Genomic DNA, 22,826 nt, shown 5'->3' with positions numbered 1-22,826 from the left:
TGCTGAAGAGGGTCAGTAGAATGAGACGAGAAACGCGGCAAGAAGCCCTGGCCTTCAGTGCACCGCGTGGACTTAGAGAAGGGGCTGGTGGTGTGTGTGGGGGGAGAACAAAGAGGGAGAGGAAAGTTCTAGAAAGGGTTTAAGGCAGCGGTGCAGTTGCGTTCTCTCCTGAAGCGCAGGGCCTGATGGGTGGGCTGAGGTGTCAGGATGGGTCTGGGATCAGAGCAGGTGTGATAGGATAGAAATCAGATCGTGTTTTGGGGAGGCAGGAGCAAAGTGTTGCTCTGTGAATAGTAGGAGAGCTAATGACAGACTTTGAGCATTAAGACTAAAGTGTACGTGTTTGTGAATCAGGACACACCCAAATAAAATCAGAGCATGGATTTGATGGAAATTCTGCAGCAGACCCAAGGGAAACAGTAAATATGCTCTTGCACACTTCATATTATTTTTTAGGTTTTCTTAAAATTGAAGTTTGTGGCAGACAGGCTAGCTCAAGGTATGGTGATAGCGGCCTAGACCTGGGCCAAGCTTGGACTGGAATCGCAGCTTCACCCTTTCCCAGCTGAGGGAGGTGGAAGGGGTTGATGAAACTGCTGAGCCTGCTTCTCTTACCTGTGAAGTGGGCATAACTATTGCAGGGTGGTGAAGGATTCCTGAGTCAACATTCATCAATTATTGGGCCACAGTAGGTGCTCATCCAACTGTAGTTTGATTAAATTAGAAAATGCAGGAAAGTATAGCCCGGTGTCTGGCGTCTAGCGGGTTCTCCATAAATAGGTGTAGTTCCTGTGTGTGTGTGTGTGTCTGCAGGCATGTCAACATGTCGTCACTGTGGTCACAGTCTGCCTAGACAGACTTTGGAAAGACACACGTATATTCCACAGCAGTTGAGAGCGTTTCACATTAAGGCCCTCTGAGAACCAGGTCAAGGTGGGAACAGTACTGGTCTTTTAGGTGTTACCCTTAAAAACTAACTGCTGTTTATTGGCGTGAGGATGACGGTGTGTTGACTGGGAGAGGTGTCACGTTGGGCGCCACCCCCCCACCCCGCCCCAGACCACTCAACACGAGGTCATGCTGATGATGGTGACGGTCCTCAAACAGATCCCTGACCCCACTGGCCGGCGCATCCTTCAGAGTTCTCCCATTTACATGCCTAGCACTTAAGTGCATTTAAAAAATTTTTAGTGAGCAAATTGTTGATGTAATGAAGACCTTCTACTTCGAATACAGACGCCAGGATGAGAAAATAGTGCCCACGACTCGGGCTTCCCAGAGAATGTTTCCTAGTTGTGGAGGGTGAGGACCGCTCCCTCTGGTCGTGCGCACAGCTGGGCACTGCCTGTGTTGTGTGCACAGAGCTTGCTGCTGTCCGGCCGTCCTCTGCTTTCCTCCTGCAATTCCAGAGCTGCCCGTCGCTGGTTCTGCACCGTCATCGGTTGGCGGGAACTTCCAACTCTTCAGTTTCTTTGCTCCCGACCTCCCTTTTAGTCATCAATTCTCTTCAAATGCCCTCACTACACTACGGAGCTGCTGTTTCAGGTGCCTGGGGAGGAGCCCCCCTGTTCCCACATTTGCATGCCAGGTCATACTGAGCATGCTGGGCAGTCAGCAGTTCCAGATACTATTGACAACAGCCTCTTGGCCGAGCTGACGTTATCCAGCGAGGCCTCGCTCCACCCTGCTCTTTCCATCTGTCACTGCTTTGCCGAAACTGCTTAGGTCAATGTCAAGATCCACTCATTAATACTGGCGTTAGCTAACCCCAGAAACACACCCACGTTCTGAAAGGGACACTTTAAAACTGGATGGATTTTCAAGTCCGTTACAAAACACTGGGGTTTTTAATAGAACGCTAACAAACAATACTGTTGCGCAAGGAAAAAATAATAAAGCAAACCTGCCTCAATAGCTGTAACTTCATAAGCTCAGAATTTTGCCTGCTGCTCTGGGGATAGAAGCTCATGAGAACGAGGGGAAGAAACTGCGAAGCTATAGAATAAGCCCAGCATCAGATGGACGTAGGCGGCGGTCCTGGCGGTCCCTCGCGAGGGCTGCCCGCAGGGCACGGCAGGCTTGTTTCCTCCTCACCACCCCACGTCCTCAGTGGCAGCATCACCTCGTGCATTTTCTGTTCAGCACAAGATAAATGTGAGTCCTGCACTCCTGGCCAGGTCTCAAAGAACTTCCTCTGAGTCCCCCGTTGCCCTCGGCGCTGCTGGCCTCGCCTGCCCTGCAGCGCCCTGGCCAGAGCTGCGGCTGAGCGTGCAGAGGCGCGCGGCCTTCCCCGGGCAATGCAAGGAGCTTCCTGACTGCACGCGCTCCGGCCCCAGCAGCGCCGGCTGAGAACCTGGATTAGAACTCGGGGCCCTCGTGGCTCCATCTGTTGCTCCTGTCTTCCATGACAAATCTCCTCTCCTGCTAGGATGGTTTGACATTTACAGGGTCTTGATTTCCATTTTAATAATCTCAAGCCTTCCCTCGGCTCTGCGAAGGAATTAAATTTAAATACGTAGCCTACATTTTATCTTGACATTTTCTTTAGAAGGCAGGAAAAAGAAAGAGGAGGAGGGGGGCCAGACAGGCGTGTTCCCGTCCAGAGCAGAGCCCTTCCCGTTGGTGGAGGCCTTTGTTCCGCTCATCTTGGGAGCCCATAGGGCCGCGGCTGCCCGGCCAGCTCCAGGCTCTCCGGTTACCCCCAAGACACCAGGCAGCTCTGCCTTCCACCTTCCAGGTCCCCGTGGGCAGTGCGCCGGTGTCAGCATTAAGCGATGGGGCTTAAAGATAGTCTTGTCAGTCTAATTGATCTTGAGTCATTGCCGTTCCTGTCAGAGCTGTCTGTCTCCTTACCCATAATCCTCGTCACTTTGATCGCCCGTCAGGAATACGGGACTTGGCCCGGCCTCGCCTTCATCCAATAACATTATGAAATTGAGACTGACACTTCCATTGGCACTAATTTCTCTAAGAGATTGGAGCCAGAGGACAAGTGGTTTAGCTTCATGGCAGTTAAGCTTTCCAAGTAGATCAAGATGGCCTAAGATTGATTGACCTGTACCCTGGGGGAGGGGAGGGTGGTTAGGAGTTGGGGGGGGGGGATGCGGAATCAATGGCCCCGTTGTCATCACCATCAAGGGATATTTATTGACTGCCCAAGATGGACAATGTCCCATATAGATATTTACAGGCCAGGCCCCCCAGAGAGAGCTTCAAAGGGAGTTCAGAACATTCCAGCATGTAGGCTAGAGTGGCTCACTGCCACCCCCCCCCCCATGACACTGCCCCCCTGCGTCTGGAATCCAAACCAACAATGGATTCTACCTTGACTATCTTTTTACCACCCACCCCTTGCACACGCATGAAACCCAGGTTACTTTTTATTTGGGTGACTACCTCATTTCTATCCAAGCCAAAAAGGGGGGCTATTAATTATGTTGGAACAGCAGGTATAAACAAGGATTGGCCTGGGAAAATCAGGGGGTACGGCCACCTTCCTTTAGGTAGAATGGAGGGTGGAGATACCCCCTCTTTGGCGGGGCAGAATTCTGTACCTGAGCCTCCTTTGTGTTAATGGATTTGTGTGGACACAGGCTTCTGATGAGGAGGCCCATGAAAGTGAGAGATAGATAATTGATTGATAGATAATTGTGAATTGATAGATAATATTCCGGGATCTGGAAGGCAGCCTGAGACTAGCTCCGTGGAAGGGATCGTAGGAACTCACGGTATTGAAGAAAAATGCGCATTTTCAGATGAGATAGTTAAATCTTTCCCCTCTCATTTGTACCAGTCTGGCCCATGTGTGTATCTTCAGAAAAATAAAACCGCTCACCCGCTACTACCAGAACCTTCCTCTGTCTCCTTTTTGGGGAATATTCAGTTTGCGTGTTCAGTATCTTGACATCGTACATGTCAGTGTATGGTGGCTCTTACCCATGGAGACGTGCTGTCGGGTGAGGAGAAGGAGAGGTGACTCCTACAGAAATGCCGTCTCCTTGCACACCTGTAAGCACGTGACTTCTCGCATGGGTTCCTACGTGTTCTGGCCCAGGAGCCTGCCACTGTGCAGCCAGGGTCCCAGCACGGCCGCAGGGTCTGGGGGGAGCGTGAGCGAGACATCCCGGCTCACCCTGCCATGCCCTCCGGGCACCGGCCCTGCCAGTGGAGCCCTGCAGGGACCGGGGCAGGTGGATGAACAGAAACAGGTGCCACGGTGTATAAAGCATCCACACGAGGCAAGAGATCACAGAGCTGAGACTGTGTTATTTCGATTGATTTTGGTGTCGTGTTTATACCTTCACATGCTGGAAATCAATTGTTCCTCTGCTCCCGCCTGTCCCTGCCGCAGTGCTGTGTGATGAAATGCTTCTGTCACTTTTACTGTGTGCCCGTGAAAGGGATGAGTGGCTCACGAGTGAGTAGGGGCTCGCCGAGCTGCCGTGCCGGTGCATGGAGGAGAGGCGGCAGCCATGGTTCAAGGTGCCTCCGAGGTGATGGCCGCTGAGTAAGCAGACAGGACCTGTGGGCACAGGAGGGCAAGTCCCCTGGGGTGGAGGGTAGGGCTGTCTGCAGGGAGGAAGGGTGATGGGCGTCTGGGCTGGGGTTCGCTGAGCTCCAGTCCTCCTGAGCCTGCTTTCCTCCTGCCTGTCCCTGGGCGTTGTCGCTGGCGTGCTGCCCCCGACGGCCTGCCCCACGGTCCTCATCACACACACTTCCGTGTACTCTGCCTCCCACTTGGGCCTCTTCATGGCCTGGGCCCCTTCGTGACTGGGTGCGTCTTCCCCTCTCCCCAGGGTCTCGTTCGCAGCCTGCACAGTAGGCGGCATGCAGACAGCTGGGTGAGGAGAGCCGGCTAGAGGTTGGTGTGTCGGGAGCTAACATTTGAAGCTTCTAGAATGGGCTTAGTCCTGGGACATAGCTGCTTCTGGGAGGGTCAGCATCGCAGAGGGTAGCCCCACTCAGCCGAAAGCCATAGTCCCCTGTCAACATCCTTCCAGTGCCGTCTCATCTGCTACGCCGCCTGTGGCTGCTGGAACCGGTGCTGAGGGGGGACAGATGGGAGGCTTGGTGTTGTGGCTTGAATCGTGTCCTTCAAAACCTGTGTTAAAGTTGTGACCCATGGAGAGGGGTCAGAGGGAGGGAGGAGGAACATAAGGGACTGAGGTGATGGTGCATGGGTGCCTTGACATGGAGACAGACACACAGAGAGGTGCGTCCACATGACACAGAAGAGGGTGTACCTAAGGTGGAGGAGGATCCAAGGACGACCAGCCACCAGCAGATGCTCGGACTAGGCCAGGAAGGGTCTTCCTGGAGACTCAGAGGGCCCCTGGCCCTGCTGACTCCTGACCTCGGTCTCCAGCCTCCATGTGGTTGAATCAGCCGCCCAGTCTGTGGTCTTTTCTTCCAGACAACTCGGGGACCTAGTATGCGCAGAGGCTGCCAGACCGTGTCCAGACCAGCACCCCCATGGCTCATGTCCTCTGTATTAAGGACCCTTTCCGAGAAGCTCAGAGAAACTTGGATAGAGAGAGTCCTTGACCTGAAGGGACTGATGATGTAGCAACTTCATGGGCAATTGAGGAACTTGAGTTGGGATGAACCCCAGGAGCTGGGCCAGGGTGGACCCCAAGACAATCCAACAATAGGATGTTTCAGGTGTGGGGGTGACATATAAATGTGACCCCCCCTGGTTTTCTAAGGATGCGGTGCTTCTGATGAAAATCATCCTATAAGCCTCTGGCAGAATTTTAAGTTCCGAAGTGGAATTCCATAGGACCGTGCCCTGACTCTCCCTGGAGATATCTCCATGGGGGCCCGGGGCACAGGGCCTCTGTGAGCTGGCCAGACCTGGGGCCAGTTCTGTTGGGGAAAACGCTACACCTTGACAACTAGCCAGGTCTGGGAAGTGTGCCAGCCAGGAGAAGCGGTGCCAAGACCTGGTTCGGCGACAGTAGGTGAGCAGCCAGGAGGCACCTGCTGTGCTGTGCCAGGACAGTGAGGGCTAAGGCATGTGGCAGGACCCAGCTCCTTTGGGCCTGCCAACCTCTGCAGGTGTCACAGAGGACTGAGCTCCTGGCCTGGAGACCACAGGGACCTGGGCAGGGATCACCACCAATACAGAAAGTATCCTTGGAGAGGCAAGGGCTAACTTTGACCTCATGCTGCCTTTTTTCAGGCTCACCTGGGCCCAGGTGCACTTTTCAAGGGCATGGGCCTGTGGTTCATGTCCCTCCTTGTGAGTGTGTAATCCTAGGTGAAGATTCATAGCCAAGCTCCTAAAATCTCCAGGCAACATCCATGGATGTTCACTTGATGGGGCCGCCTTGTGGCTCCTGGAAATGCCACGTTGGATTTTACTTCCAGAAGCTTTGGTGCTCGAGATCCATGGCCACCTCATGGTTTCTAGGACGTCTGATGGGACTGACAGGAAGAACCTTGGAAGAACCCTGGGCTGGTCATCATCAGAGGAGGTCAAGTCGCTGCTCCCCTCAACTACGTGGCCATCCGCTTTAACAACTCAGTGCTCTGTTTCCTCATCAGTGAGGAAACATATCCCTGTCCACTGGGTGTCTGTGATGATTGAGTTCCTGGATGAGGGAGTGCCTTGTGGGGAATAATGTGCCTGGCAGCTCCATCTCTGTTAGATGAGGGTTTAATGTGCCATCTCCAGGGCCCTGATTCCACAAGGCTCCCTGAAGGCCCCCTACCTTCTCAGTGAGCATTTTCTAATAAAGGGGACGGTATCTTTTTGTCTAACATAAGTGACATGGTCTGTGCCAAGCCCAAGAATCTCCCGAGCTTGGGAACAGGTTTGCAATCTCAGAAGGATCTGGAAGAAGCCATTGGGCATCCATGCTTTGTCCCTAGCTATTCATTCAGACCCCATTTCAGCCTCTTAGATTTAAGGATATTGCAGTTCAGAGGGGTTTTCATTCTAGACCCATAGATTTGGGGCATATGAATATGGGCCTTGAGGTAAGGAGGGGAGTGGTCAGGACGGTGAGCTCTGGAGCAGTGTCCAGTGGCCAGCGAGGCCCAGCAGGCATCAGCTGTTACTGTGGCACTTGGTCTGAGTGAGTGAGGCCATGTCCCTGGAGAGTCTGGGGTTTCTGCAGGTGGCAGTGTCCCATGGCCTTGCTCCGATGTGCTCACACACGGAGAGGATTCCCTCCAGACACAGCTCGGGAAAGCACCTGCTTGAAAGCAGTGCCTGAGACCCGTGAACCCGTGGGGACCCCACATCATTCAGTCCCACTGGCCTCAAGTTTCTCCTGAATCTTCTTCTTCACATTAGTTGCCCGTGTCTTCCTATCTAGTCCTGCCTCCCTTTAATTTAATGGACCTCACTGGAGCCGTCCACAGGTGACCCAGCAGCGACTTAGACACCGCGTTTCCCACTGGTGAACGAGGGAAGTCATAGCCACTGGGCCTAGCCCACATGGATTTGGGCTCTCGCTGCCCTGGTGACACTGGATTATACAGATTACGTGATGCAGCTTAGTTAGTGCAGAGATGTCAGTGACTCAACGTGGTGGCACCCAGGACAGCAGCTCCAACTGTTTCCCTCCAGTCACAGATGCCCCTGAAAGGGTAGTGGGGAGCTGTGGTTAATCTTTTCAGAAGGAATAAATGCATCTAGTGGGGGGTAACACTGGCTGGCCAATGCGCAGTAGCCAAGGCTGACGCGAGAGAGGTGGAGGCCTGAGCTGTCACCTTTTTATGGGCCCTTGAACAAGAACAGCAGATTCTGTGCTCCAGAATTGTAGAAGGTTCCCCTGCTATTCCCAAGGAGGGCATGTCTATAAACCCTATAAATCCTTTCATAAGCTGAATGGCATCAAGTGAAGAAGCCATTACCATTAATTTATGTGGAGAAAATTTTGAGAATTCCTAGACTCAAAAATAGCCTACCAAATCATACCAAGTAATACATAAAACCTAAAATCCCACTAGTACCACATAAGAACAGGAAGGCTGGCGTGAATACACACCCTGTGAAGTGTAGTTCCCAGGGTGGGAGCTTGGTGAGTGCTTGATGGGCAACGGCTGCTGCAAAACCAGCACTGAACGTTACATTTGCCTTCTTTTTTTTTTTTAAAGATTTATTTATTTATTTATACAAGCACTGGGTACAGTCAGAAGCGCGGGAGAGTGAGAGGATTCACCAGAGCCAGAGCGGGGAGCAGAGCAGGCAGAAGGACTGAAGTACACTGCTGAGGGGAGCAGCGGGCGGCAGGAGAGGTCTGCGCGCCATGTGGGACCCTCCTCCGGTGGCCTTTGACCTTTTAGAGTTAAAATGAAAATCCTCTTAGGGTATCTCTGTTTTTTAACATTTTATTTATTTTTTCCCACCATCTACTTCTTGGACACTTTGTCCTGCTGGCCTCCCACTTGACGTTAGTTATCGATGTTTGCTAGTTTGTGATTATTCTGCTTTCTCAGTACATACACTGACTCCTTGTTTTACTCATCTGTATGAAATTGTGCAATGCTGGTCTTTATCTTTCTAGCTTGTTTTATGACACACTGTTCTCTTAAGCTTCTTCCATCAGGACAATTTGTCTTTGCTTATGGCTGCTTAGGGATTTGAACGTGCCATGTCGTCTCTGGCGGTGGTAACTTAGGTTGCTTCTTGTTAGCAAAGACAGGTCCTAATGTAGGTGTTTCCTAAAAGGGAAGTGGCTTAGCATGTACTTTTGAAAAGAAGGGAGAACTTGTAGATGCAATTGGGAGGTAATTGCTTGCTTCCTGTTGATGCCTGGGATGTTCTGAAATACAGTCTGGAAGAAGCGTCATTGCAGAAAGCTGATGACATTTGCTTTCCCTCCAGCTTGCGTGTTTCTATATCTGCCGGCCCTTCGCTGCTGGCCATTCTTCTGCCCAGAATGTGCCCCTTCCAGCCACAACCTGGTGCACCAGTTGTAAGCCTCAAGTTCCCCAGAAATGTCATGAACTCCACTCCCAAATGAAGCCAGTTCTCTTGAGAATGAGTCTCAAGGGACTTAAGATTGGGAGTGTGATGGAGATTGTGGATCGATCCATTTTAACTCGTCCCGGTGTCAGAAAAACAACGCCGGAGCTTTGGCCGGCTCGGTGCCAGAAATGAGCGCAGACGTGGAATCAGTAGACGCGGGTCTGTCTGCTGCTTATTAACTGTGTGACCTTGGGCAAATGATGCGACTTTGAGCTTCAGTTTCCTCAACTGCGTGAACTGAAATAACAGGATCTCCCCCCGGGGTTGTCCTGATGATTAACTGAGATACGGGAAAACAAGTGTTCAGAGCACGGTCCACCGTCCCTTTCCTTAAATGTGCGTTTTAGGGCTGGTTGATCAGCGGCATCATTTTCAATCACTGAACTATCCCTCCAAGTGATGAATGCCACGAGGCATGAACAGAGCCTTTGGTTTCTGGAAGAGGCTGGGAGGGAATTTGAGCCCGAGAATAAAGCTTATCTTTTGGGAAATGACTCAGGGAGAGGAGCGGAGAAGCGAGGAGGGCATGCCTTGTTGTGCAGCCTGCAGGACCAGTGGGAGCTGGTCCCCAAGACCACAGCAGCAAAGTCCATCTAGAAGCTGGAGGAGCCTGGAGGGAGAGTCCAGAGGAGCTGGCCCGGGGATGAAGACTCAGTCCCTGGGTACTCTCGGGGGCACAGCCATGTTCACTTGGCTTCTATCCCATATCTGCCAATAAAAATTAAGAAATTGATTTTCTTTTGTTGGCCTCTGAGGACTGGGCTCTTTTTATGAGACAGTAAATGGAATCCCTCTCTGAGCATGGCTGGATTTTTAATTGTGTTTGTTGTGCTTTCACTTATTCCGTTTTATGAGTTCCTGCTCCCAGATTTGTTGATGCGAAGCGCTCACTCACCAGGGACACGTCAATGTTTGATTTGTATCAGTAGGAAAAGGTTGAGGTTTTGGAAAAATCATTTTCTTATTCTGAGGGTTGGCTTGCTTGCTTCATTCTGACACATTAAAAACCTGGAGGTTCCCCCCAGGTTTCCTTTCCTTTACTTCCCCACTCGGATGGGGTGAGGAGTGGGGAGTCTTTTCAACAATGCAGGTCATGGTCTGGCTCTTTGTGGAACTGGATTAGATTAGACAGGATTAGAACTCCATTTGGGCGTGGGGCATTGGGAGGAGGCATTTGAGATGAATCCCTGTCATCGAGGATGCCAAGAGCCTCCTTGCATAAGGCACTTTTGTAAGGCTTTGCTGAAGAGGGTGTTTAGTGGGCACAGCATTGAAGGAAATGATGAACGTAGCATTGTTCGATGGGAGGTGGTTTCTCTCCTGAATTAGTCGGCATGAACCAGGTTCTGCTGTGAGAACAAACAGCACCTCTGCCAATCGCCATGACTTTAGACAACTAAGCTGCATTTCCCACTGCTCCGCATGTGCACCACTTCCAAAAGTTCACTTTGGTTATTGATGTTCGATAGTTTGTAATTGTTTTGCTCTGTGAGTTCATCCTCATTGATTCCTTATTTTATTCAGATTTGCAAATATTGTCCAGTATTTGCCTTTGTCTTTCTGACTTGCTTTACTGCACAGAATTCCCTCAAGAGCTCCTTCTATTTTGCCGTAAACGGTAACCTTTCATCTTGCACTGAATAGAATTCTATTGTGTGCCTGCACGACCTCCTCTTGATCCAGGCCTCTCTCGGTGGGCACGTAGCTTGCGTCCAGGTTCTGGCTATTGTAAATAATCCTGCAATAAACACTGTGGAGCATGTAATTTTGTGAGTTGGTGGTTTTGTATTTTTTGAATGGATGCCCAAGAGTGGGATCAGTAGGTCATATAGTATTTCCATTTTTAGTTTTTTAGAGTAGGTCTAGACCGCTTTCCAGAATGACTGCAGCGGTTCACATTCCCGACAACAGCGTAACAGCTCCCTGCTCTCCATGTTGTCTCCAGCGCTTGTTTTTGGGGCCTCTGCATTCTCACGAGTGTGAGATGCTGTCTGTGTGGTCTAACTTGGCAGATCCGCTATTAAGATTGATGACGAGCTTATATCCTTACATCTGTTCATCTTCTGGATTCCCTCTCTGGTAAATTTTCTTTTCATATCTGCTGCCCACTTTTTAATTGGGGTCCTTGTTTTTTTGTTGTCAAGTTGGGGGTGCTCAGCTCTTTTAGTGGAGATCACTCTGAAGTTTTTCTGCATGTTTGCAAGGTGTTTTCAGGAACTGCTTTCTCTCTGCAAGGTGAGTGGTGCTCACTGGTGTGGGCGGCCCGGTGTCCCTCTCCCCCTGACCCCACCCCCAGGCGGGCATTCCACATGGCTTGGAATAGGCCTGTCTGTGATGATGGAATGGAATTCAGGTCCTCGGTTTGCATTTACGCTTAGTTCTGTCTTGTTGGCGCTATTCGCTATTTGATGGGAAATACTCTCTCCATAAACTTCAGTAGGAGGTGACTGTCTCTGCGATGGAAGCGCTGTGCAGGCCGCGAGGCCAAATGGAGCAGGTGCTTCATCTTGGGACCACGGATTGGGAGGGGCTGGCACAGCCATGGCTGCTCACTCTGGGGAAGTCACTGGTGTGTGGGGGAACATCGCACCACCCAGCAGAATCGCTGCTTTAGCAGGATCGTGGCATTTATCATCATGGTGAACTAGTGTTTCATAATCACCTTCTTACTGGGTTTCTCCTCTGGGTTGGAAAATGGCGGGTTGGGGTTGATGAGGACACAAATGGTGTTCTTGGAAGCCATTGGGCAGTTTGGAACTTTCTAGAGTGGGGCAGCTGCTGGTGGGCTCAGGAGGTGCAGCCTGGTGACTGTCTTATGAGAGCAGGCCTTGCTGTCCACGGGGCCTGGAGGGTGCTGGCCGAGTCCAGTGGAAGAGGCCTGGGGTTCCTGTAGGAATCTATGGCTACTCTGGAAGGCACTCTGTCTCCAGGGCCTCATCAGAGGCTCCAGAGCCAGCTGCACGTGGGGCTCAGAGGCATCTGAATCCCAATGCCGAGTCAGCCGTTGGGGTGGGATTTGACCTCCATGGCTTCTCTGGCAGATGGACACACACAAGCTGTAAGATTATTTTAAAAATCCCATTCTTGCCTCATAACCCAGGACAATTTAAACTTTTTATTCTGTCGAACTAGTTGTGATTTTCGGGCCGTGAAAAAAATTCATTTTGATTCACCTATTTTGGTGCTGCTTATACGGGGTGATGTTTCTCTCGAAGAGAATGAAGGGGGTGGTTCTCTGCATTTGGGGGTACTGCACCCTGTGGTGAGCTTCGCTCTGATGGAACGGATGGCAGAGAGTACAGGTGTCTGGGGCAGGGCTGGCTGAAGCCTTACCATGTGTGTCTTTCCCGGCCGTGCAGGTCCCGTGGCAGTTATCAGTGGCGAAGAGGACTCAGCCAGCCCGCTGCACCACATCAACCATGGCATCACCACGCCCTCGTCACTGGACGCCGGGCCGGACACAGTGGTCATCGGCATGACCCGAATCCCGGTCATTGAGAACCCCCAGTACTTCCGCCAGGGACACAACTGCCACAAGCCGGACACGTGTGAGTACTGGGGTAGAATGCTGGCCCTTCTGGGAGGGGAGGGTGGCGTGGCCAGAGCCCACATAGCTGGGGTTCTGGAACCTTCTGGGGTGACCTACCTCCTGCTAAGCTTCCCACTCTCTAAGAGACCCTCCCCTTTTGTCTCCAAACTTGAAAAGTCACCTGGGCAGGGGGCTTCACTAGGGCAGCATCTGGGGTAGAGAGATCTGAGGGCAGGAGAGGTGGCCCAGTGAGACAGAGGCCTTGGCAGGCTGGTCATCTTGTCAACCCGGCCTTTGTCTTAGGAAGCAGAACCCGACTCTGTGGAGACAGCAGCCCCTGAGCTTGTCCACCACAGGGGGAGGGGGTGGGGGACAGTGAGGCCAGTGAGTCCCGCTAGCCGCCCCCCTCCTGCAGTGTCCCCGGAGGTGCTCTTTCTATAAATCAGACCTCGACCCCACTGCAAATCCATGTCTCCCTCCCAGCAGGGGGCGCAGACACACCTGCTTCCTTCTGTCCCCCACTCTGGTGCCCACCCCCGTATTCCGTAGCTCTGTGAGGGCCCCTCTCAGCTCCCAGAGCCTCCATGGCTTGACCCTCCAACCATCGGGCATTCCCCATGCTGCGTACCCAGGTTCAATCCAGGCCACCCCAGTGCACATACCTCCCTCCACTGCTCCTGCACCCCCAAAGTAGTCAGCAAATGGTCAGCTACCCCTGGAGACAGAAGCCCCTGGAGACTGCCTTAGGGTGAAGGGACAGAAGGGACGGGCTAAGGTTTGGCCTCATCTCATAGACAGGAAAACCGAGGTTCTGGGGGGCTGTGAGCTCCCCTCCCCTGCCCCCAGTCTTCTGCCAGTCGGTTCTCTTCTTCTCTCCCTGGTCCCGGGGTCCCGAGGAGGGAGGACCTGCAGTCCCCCCGGCTGAGCTCTCGGTACTCGGCCACACTCTTTGCGGTTCACGGGACTCTTGCTCCCGCTGGCTCACCTCACGGCAGAGCGGGCATCTGCTCCCACTTCCGCCTTCGCTTAGGTTCCTCTGGCTCTCATGTGTAGCGCGAGGCTGGCACGGTGGGCGGGCTGGGCTGGGGTCAGAGCAGGCTTCCACTTGCTGTCAACCTTGGGCGTTCTCCAGACCGTCTCAGTGTTTATCAGATGCCCTGACAGGGTCCGTGAGAGGGAGGCGAGCTGCCCAGGGCCCTGCCAAAAAGCAAGGATGCCATTCCATCCTGGCCTGGCCAGCGTGCGGCTGGGAGGAGAGCCCTCTGGGGCGTGGGTCCTGGCCTGTCCAGGGTGACGTGGTGCTTGAGCAGAGGCTTGGGGTTTGCGTGTTGATGCTCGTGGTACATGACGTAGTTACAGCCATAAGGTCACGTGAATGCTGCTGGGGTGCTGCAGGGCCAGCTTCCTGTGGCCTCTGTGACTGCGTTTTTGCCAAGTTACCAGTATGTAGCCTGCATACAGATGTTCTACTTAATGCGTATTGTTGATTCATGAACATTGAGCTCGGGGCTAGCAGCTCTGCAACTTGTTCGTGAAGGCACAGCACAGCCTACTTGTGCTTGAAAGTGAAATCACCCCAAATAGCACAAATAAGTGAAATATGGCACTAAATGCACCACCACAAATGCACTCATTTACAGTGTGAGGACAGAACAGTTACAGAGTGAGGAAAGATACTTTGTATTATGAGAAAAGATACTTCATAGTATGAGGAAAGATTTTGCAATGTGAGGAAAGGTAATTTACAGTGTGATAAAAGATACTTTACAATGTGAATAAAGATTCTTTACAGCATGCGAAAAGATACTTTGCAGTATGAGAAAAGATACTTTGCTGTGTGAGAAAAGTACTTTGCAGTGTGAGAAAAGGTACTTTGCAGAGTGAGAAAATATACTTGGCAGTGTGAGAAAAGATACTTTACAGTGTAAGAAAAGTACTTTGCAGTATGAGAAAAGATACTTTGCAGTGTGAGAAAAGATACTTAGCAGTGTGAGAAAAGGTACTTTGCAGAGTGAGAAAATACACTTGGCAGTGTGAAAAGATATTTTGCAGCATGAGAAAAGTTACTTTGCAGTGTGAGAAAAGATACTGAGCAGTGTGAGAAAGGTACTTTGCAGAGTGAGAAAATATACTTGGCAGTGTGAGAAAACATACTTTGCAGCAAGAGAAAAGATACTTGGCAGCATGAGAAAAGATACTTTGCAGTGTGAGAAAAGTACTCTGCAGCATGAGAAAAGGTACTCGGCGGTGTGAGAACAGGTACTTTACCTTGTGAGGAAAGATACTTTACGTGGGACAGATACTTGGCGGTGTGAGGGAAGGGAGTTCACGGTGTGGGAGTGGGAGACGCCAGAGCATGGTGTGGCTCTGCTTCAGCTGGGAGCATAGCGTGTGTGGTGGGTGACTCAGTTTTCTCCGCCCTCAAGTGTTCGTGAAGACCTGAGACGGCGGCAAGTGTTGGTGGCGGGATGGACACATTCTAGTGGGTGGGCGAGAGTCTGGGATACAGAGTCTGGGAGTCATGGGGGCAGACTGCAGGCCCTGAAGCCTGCTGGGTGCCGTCTCTGGGCCCTGGCCGTGGCAGCCTCCTCTGGCGTCCCTGTGGAGACCTGGGCCCAGGGGGACAGAGCTGGGCAGCGAGTCCCTTGGTGTGAGCCGGGGCTGGCTCACAGGACATGCGTGGAGGGGCCTTCCTGCCCCAGCTCTTGCTTCATGTGTCCAGGCAGGACTTCCTGTGCCAGGAGACAGGTATGTTGACAGGTGTGAAGGAGGCACCACAGCCCCCATCACCGGGCAGCCTGAGCCGCCAGCTCAGGCCGCAGCAGGGAGCGTCCTTCTGGGAACATGTCTGTCCCCCCATAGACAGGCTCTTGGTTGCTCTCAGAGGACCTGGTGGCCAGCATGGACGTCTTGGCATCGGGCTCATCCTCCCCCTGCAGTTCAGGCCGCAGCTCTCCCGGCAGGAGCCTGGCCGCCCCTTGGTGGTACCCCCGGGCCTCACACCACACGTGATCAAAGCCACCCAGCCTGCGTAGACGAGCAGGCGAGAACATTTGTGGCATTGCGGGAAGCCCGGTCACTCCCTGGGCGAGGACGGCAGGAAGGGGGATGCAGAGAGGAGACAGGCTCAGGTGGGGTGGGGCCTTCCCATCTGAGCCCCTTCCTCGCGGCCTGCAGGGATGTGGATGTGGGGCGAGATTTCGGGGAGTAGAGCCTGGGCAGGTCCCCACACCCGGGTCAGGCCGAGCCGGCGGGTTTCTCTCTAACCCGCGCGTGAGTCAGTTGCAGGGACCCGGCGGGCGGTGAGGACGCAGCCCCCGTGCGTGTCCGTCTTCCCTCCGGCTCCTGGTGGTGATCACAGCATGTCGGGGCGTGAGGATATTTAGGACCGTCCGGAACCTCCCTCCGCAGGGCCCGGTCCTGGCCAGCGCTCTGTCTGGGGCCCTTGTTTTGAGTGGACTCAGTTCCCGGGGACAGGAAGCGCCGAGTCCAAAGCCTGCTGGGGCCTCTCGTTACTTGCTTGAAGCCCCCAGTTCTCGAAAGCATCAGACACGCAGGGGCCCGTGTGGTGGAGAAGCTCCTGGTCCAGGAGAGGTGGACAGGGACCACGCTTTCCCTCCCGTGGCAGCGCTGTGGCCCAGCTACCGGGACACCATCCTTCTGGACCCGTCGCCACGGAGCTTGCTTTGCTGGGAAATGAGCTGCCAAGGCCTGTTCCCCGGCGGCGGCGGCGCAGGGAGAGGAGCTGTGTGTGATGCGGTGTTAATAGTGCGCCGGCGTGATCTAGATTTCTGACACCTTCTATACTAACAAACATCACTCAGCGCAGGGTCATGATGGTGTTTATTTCCAGCTACTTTGCTCAGCATAATGGACTTGCAGATGAAATATGGAAAATGGGCATCTTTGCCTGCCAGCCCCGGGCCCCTCTGGAGCTGAGAGCAGGGGACGGGCATGCAGCAGAGCGAGCCTTCCAGGTTCTTCTCCAGCTGGAGTGCTGCCAGCCTGCCTGGGGGAAGGGGATTCTGCTTCCAGGCTGGGGCCCTCCCCTGGGAGTGCTGCCCACTGTCACTGGCTCCCTGGTCATTCAGGAGACTGGTTCTGCCAGATGTGACCCGGGAGAGAAAGCACTAGTCGGCATGGGCATCTGCTCTTGTCCTGCTGGTTGTGTCTAGTCCGTTCTCATTGAGGGGACTTTACGTTGCCCTGGCGAAGGTCAGTGGTGCCCTTTGCCTGAGCCTTCTCCCCTTGAGGTTCTCCCCAGCGACTGTGCCCCGCTGGCCAGGCCATCTTTCACAGAACATTGTACATGGGCATAAATTAGGGTTGCTCCCCCATGCTGCCTCCTCTTCGCTCCTATTGTCAGATTCCCCCAGAATCCTGTGATGCTAGTTTTTGTGAGCCCAGGGTCTCAGACACACCAGTTTCCTTCCCATCTAGAAAGAACTAGATGGTGCCAGGATGGGATATTTTGGGAGTCAAGGCTGTAAGTCCTGGGCCACATGATGAGCTTGTCTTCAGCTTCTCAGTCCCTCGGGATTGGCCTCAGCTGGGTGCGGACTCCCAAGTCCCTGTGACATTCCGTCATTTCCTCCCATCTCAGGAAGAACAAAACCAAGTCCTGCCATGTCCCCTAAATGATCTGGGACCCCTAGACCTTCCTGGGCATGCTGTTTGGAGATGTGGCCCCCTGGCCCAGCGGGGCGACTTCAGCCTCTCCCCAGGCGGGACAGCCTGCCTTCCGTGGAGCTTCCTGGCCCCGGTTCCGGTTCCGAGCGTCACTGCCATCATCATAGTCAAAGTCAGTGGCTGCAGGCAGTCATGCTAATTAAGTAATTAGGCATAATTATGCTCACTGTAAATACATGGTAATTGGCTTTAAAAAAGTACTTGGGGGAGAAGCATGTGCTTCCTGGTGAAGGAGGTGAGGGGCGACAGGACACCCGGCCCCGGGAGCAGTGGGGTTGGATGTGGGACGTGGGCCCAGGCGGCTCGCACCCAGCAGCTGAAGCGAGTGTGCTGAATGCCCTTCCCGCTCGGCGCTCGAGGCAGAAGGCTGCTCGTGGTGGGTCCAGTCGGTCTTCAGGCAGCGAGAGGAGTAACTCTCCTGAGCGCCTCTCTGACTCAGGGTTTCCCGGAGATGGCCTCAGTCTTCTGCCTTCGGCTGACGCGGCTTCCGGGGTGTGTTGGGAATTTTAAGGGCAGTAATTCTGAGCCGGGTGACACACACACACTGCGGCCTGCTAGGATGAAAACATGGCGTTTGGCTGCCCAAGAGGATCGTTTGCTTCTCCAGGCACAGTGGGCTTCTTGATGCCTCTCCGGGGCTCGAACTCACGAGGCCAATGGGGAGCTGGTCTGCAGTCCGTCCAGTCGTGGGGCTTCCTCCCGGCGGGGTCCCCTGGACTAGTTGCCTGTCGGGGAGTCTCCCTCCCTGCGTGCATCCTGCCAGGAGAGAAGCAGGATGGTGGCTGGCAGGTGCCACCATCCCTCAGGACAGTCCTGCTACCCCGGAGGAGCGGGCGACAGGGCTGGGGACTCACTGGGGCTACCTTCCGATCAACAAGGGGATAGAAATTCCTGCTTATGGGCAGAGACGAGGAGACAGGGAAGGAAGGGGGCCCCCTGGTCAGGGGCGGCCTGTTAGTATTCTCTTTCCAGAACCTCTTTCCTGGATGAAGGGTCACCCTCTCCATTTCCTCTGAAGGCGCCCCTGAGTCGTGCTCTCCCTGGGGGACGCACCCAAGGTTGCCTCTTGGTCCCATCATGGTCCCTTCTGAATGGTCAGCAGCTAGAACCCCATAGCACCCCCTGCCTCCCAGTGCAGGAGCCCGAGGCCCCTGCCTACTGTCTTCCTCAGCCTGGCACGCAAGTTCCCCATTGGGGCTCCTTGGGGTGGTCGACCCTGTGGCTCCCAAGCTGGTGTTCCATGGTCAGCAAACTTGGGGAAACTGGGCTTGAGCATTTCCCTGCTGTGGGGTCCTGAGAGCCTCTCAGGCAGCGTCCCTAGCGGGGTCAGCGGCGCACCCTGATTTTCGGGAGCTGCTCGGTCCAGTTTTGGGGCCTGTTTGCTTCTCTGTGGACACAGACACTCAGGCCTCACATTCTGTTGGTTCTGGGGGGTCGGGACTATTCCTGCCTCCCCGGCAGATGGGGGAGCTCAGCTGACAGAGGCCCCAGGTGGGCCTGAGCCCGCTTGGCACGTGCTTGCCACATTTCTTCCCACAGCCCTGGGCGGGCAGGACAGGGCCGGGCTCTGTGGGAAAGTACTCCTCGGGATTTCCGGCAGGGCGCCGAGCGCCTTCCTGCAAATGGGCCCAGGTCTCTGTCCGTTGTTCTCTGCCTCGAAGCTCTTGCAGGTGCTTCTAAAGCTTTCCAAGGCCCCTGATCCCTGGATCCGATCGTGGCCAAGTGTTCTCCGCATTCCTGTTTCCAGGCCGCGCTGCCACTCAGCTCACAGGAGAGGGAGGGTGCTCCCAAGGCAGGCCAGAGTGACAGGGCGCGTCTCTCCTGTCACTCCTGGTGCCCAGCGGGCCCAGCAAGCAGGAGCGAGGGCTGACTGCTGGCTCTAGGGATGCCTCTCCTCTAGGGGAGAGAGTGGCAGCCGTGTGGGTGGCCTCATCCCTGCTCCAGCCTGCCAGGCCAGTGATGGCGCAGCTGTGGGCAGCGTCTCTGTCCTCGCTGAGCTCGGGAGGAGTATGTGTGACTGCCCCACTGGTATTTCCTGAGACGACGGTACATGAGGAACTGCGAGGGCTATCGGCTTCCCCAAGCCTCCTGCCTGAAATCCCGGGGCGTTCTGGCCTGGACGACAAAGTTTTTTGCCACTGTCACTACATTCCTGGTTTAGATGAGCTGTGCGGGGGACACCAACTCGCTGGTGCCCAAAATAGAGGTTTTCAAAACTTGAAGTGATTTCCGAAAAGAGAAGCCTCCTTGCCTGCAACGACGTCTTTCCCCAGGGGGAAGGGACAGGACAGCATTTTATCACCCAGGCCACAGTCACAGGATGCTCTGTGGGTCGGGGCTGCAATATGCTGGTTGTCAGGACGTGATGGATGTCGACGAGCCGAGCGCTCAGGCCCATTTCCTTTTGGGTTAATGAGACCGAAAAGCTGTGGGCTCAGCCGGGGGGCGGCGGGGAGAGTCATGGCGGAATCTTTTTTGTTTGTGTTCTGTTCTCTCGTTCACTCTCCCGCTTGTCCACACACAGTATTTTGCGAAGGCTGCAGTGCCCTGTGCCCCTGCCCCCAGCCACCTCAAACCAGGGCGCTGCTATCTGAGCCCACGTGGTACGCACCCCGCTGAGGGTTTCAAGATGCAAATGTACATGTCCATGGGTCTTGTTCCTATCTGTGCCATGTCTCATGTTTGGGATACTTATCTATCAGTTGAGATCCATTTTGGATGAAAGTAGACGATCCTGAACCACTGGGCTTAAAAAAGGGAACTGAGTATCAGATAACAAGTAAATAGTGAGGAAGGGTTCCCGGGGCGGGGGGTGGGTGTATATTAGGATTCTTGTTCTGCTTTCCTGCGATTGCCTTGCCTCTATTGCTCTATGTTTTCCTTTACCACCAGACTGGCACCCCTCATGGTTACAAAATGGTTGCTGCAGCTCCAGGCATCACAACCAAATACATGGACCCGGGGAACCACAGAGAGGTCTCTTCTTGTGGGTTAATGGAAATTGAGAAGACATTTTCCTAAAGCCTCTGGAAGTCTTTCCTTCTTGTCTTATCCGTCAAAATGATGCCATATGTTTACTTCTAAGCCAGTCACCCACAAAGAGATGGGATTACCACAGGCAGCTTAGTCTTGTCCAGATTCTCTCCTGGGCTTGGAAATGGAACTCACTTTGCCTGATGCACGCAGTCACCTGGAGGGAAGCGAATAGCCCCACAGAGTCAGGTCTCTGTTAGCAAGGAAGAGAGGGGACTGACTGTTAGAAACGAGACGTCCAGACACCCAAGTTCTCCTCTTAGGTTAATGCACATGCTCACTGGGTCATCAGGCCTCATGAATTGCTGTCGGCCTACCCTCCAGGGTCGGCAGAGGCTCTGGGTGGGGGTGGCAGAGGAAAACGAGAACCTTGACCCCATGTGGGTATTTTTAGTCCTTGTTTTTGTCTTCCTAACAAGCTGGTAATTTGTGGTTCGGATCTGATGAACTTCCTGTTAATTTTCAAAGCTGTCTATGAGCCCCAGCAAAGAGACATTTCTTCAGGTGGTTTTGTCTGGATTGGGTGGTCTTGGTTGAGCAAGCAGTGAAAGTTCCCAGGAGCTGCTGTGAGATCCTTTGGGAGTGTAGATGCTGGAGAGTGGGAGGGAATGGGGGGTGGTGAGGAGAAGAGAACACATCGCCACTCCTCAATACCTTTGAAGGGCCAGGCTCTGGACTCGAAATACTTTAAAACAGAACAGCATCTTACACTGCACATTCCTACTGTGTGTTGGGTGCTGAAAACAATTTTAAGACAGAGTGTTGATTCATCTGTATAAAAGAGATATGGGGTGTCACTTTCCCACTTGGTAGATGAGGAAACTGAGGCCCAGAAAAGCAAAGACCCATTGCCTGGAGCCTCACAGCTAAGAAATGACAGAGCTGTGATATGGCAGACCTGCCGCCCTCTCTTTTTCTCTTAGCTCTCTCTGCCAAACTCACCTGCCGTTGTTCCCACCTTACAGATGAGGACATTGAGACCCAGGGAACTTCAAATACTCCCTGAAGGTGTCAGATTGGTCAGTGGAGGAGCCAGGGTTTAAACTCAGGGTTCGGGAGAGTGCCTCCTGCCCTGGCTCTTAGCTGACCTCTGCCTTGCCTGCACCCACACTTTCTGGGAGACAGAGGGTGGCAATTTTCAGATAGACACTAGTGTGGGTGACCCAGGGAAGGCAGCCCCTCGCTGGCACTGCTGTAGCTCTGATCAGGCAGCCCTGTCCTCACTGGCACCATGGGGTCGTTGAGAACTTCAGAGCTATAAGCCCTGTCACCCCACGCGGGGCCAGCCAGCCACAGGCATTGGAGGTCATGTGGAGCTGCTCTGGAAGGAAGCGGAAGGAAGTCCTCACCACGCCTCCTGTGACCCTGTCCCTGGTGGCTGTGTAGCTTAATTTGTCGCCCAGATGGTGGCCAGCCGGGCCCCTCACTGGGCACTGTATTAGCTTCCGTCCCGGACCTCAAATTGCTGGTGATGCAGCAACTCTTCGCATTGGATTCTGCTGAGTCGGGCAGCCCGAATGCCACTGGTGATGAAGAAGTGTTGGGACTGAACTCCTAATGGCTCATTGATTGGTTGAATTATGCTCAGTGTAATTCTGAAAATAGATTTTAAATATGTGCTTAGGGATTTGTGGGGATTTGTTACTTAGGAGCTTTAACTCGATCGTGGCTGGTTGGACAAACACACCAATGTCAGGAGCTCACCGGGCCCTGTTCTTCTCAGGCGACCCCTCCCTCCCCCTGGAGCAGGACAGCCTATTGGAGCCAGCAGGGGCAGGTGAGCAAGTGCCCTTTCCCTTCATATACCCCCTGGTGGGGGTCTTGAGTAGGTCTTCTAGGGTTCCCCAACCAACAAACCCCCCCATGTTCCAAAGGTAGGATGGAGAAGCACAACAGTTTCTAGTGTCTCCCTTTTACTTCCTTTGAAATCAGGGAGTGTACAAGGTCATCCCAAGGTTTTGCTTTTCCTGGAGTTGCCTCGCAGGGGAAGAAACCAGGGAGGCCTTCCTGGAGGAGACTCAGCTCCTCTGTTCCAGCCCTGTGGGGTGGATTTGGTGTCATTGACCCCGAGGCCTCCAGGGGGCACTATCGAAGGGCCCCTGGCCTGGGACTGGGCTTCAGACACCTGTGCTGCCCATGGGGAAGGAAAAGTTAGTTTGAGATGAGGAAAATGCTCGTGAAGGTCTGTCTGTGCACAAGCCACCGGGCAGCAGGTGGCACAGAGACTTTAATACGTGCCTATAATGACCCATCGCAAATACTTCTTTCCCTCTGGCTGACCCAGCCCCTGAAACGCCCTCTGTGCCCGGCGGAGGGTGGGGTGACGCTAGTGAAGAATGTCACGACGAACCTCTGGGAGGCAGCGTGTCAAAGGTCAGGCCACAGGTGCGAGGGGACATGGTCAGTGGTCATTTTTCCAGAACCTTTTTTCTCTTCCTTCATTTTTACCTCTGTCAAAGGCTAAAATTCCCTGCACCCTTCCCCGGCATAATTTACATCCCGTCAATCACTGGGAAAAACAGTATCCTCAGGGAAGGGAGGAAGTGAAAACAAAACCTGGAAGAAAAGGAAAAAATTACACTCTAATAAAGAAAT

At 53.6% G+C, this 22,826-nt stretch overlaps 1 protein-coding gene across 6 annotated transcripts in view; it reads left to right on the top strand.

Annotated features, from left to right (window-relative positions):
- The window catches only part of NTRK3 (neurotrophic receptor tyrosine kinase 3), a gene marked incomplete at both ends in the record, with an annotated part of 248,767 nt that overhangs the window by 123,638 nt on the left and 102,303 nt on the right, over positions 1-22,826 (top strand). For all 6 annotated transcript variants that reach the window (XM_084254006.1, XM_084254004.1, XM_084254005.1 and 3 more), the window contains one exon: positions 12,340-12,528. In XM_084254006.1, coding sequence (XP_084110132.1) covers positions 12,340-12,528 — 189 coding nt within the window. The remainder of the gene's footprint in view (positions 1-12,339; positions 12,529-22,826) is intronic.

The sequence above is a fragment of the Talpa europaea genome (assembly GCF_964194135.1).
Source record: "Talpa europaea genome assembly, chromosome: 14".
Classification (NCBI taxonomy): Eukaryota; Metazoa; Chordata; class Mammalia; order Eulipotyphla; family Talpidae; genus Talpa; species Talpa europaea.
Note: the sequence above shows the minus strand (reverse complement) of the source record. Positions and strands in the feature narration are given on the sequence as shown.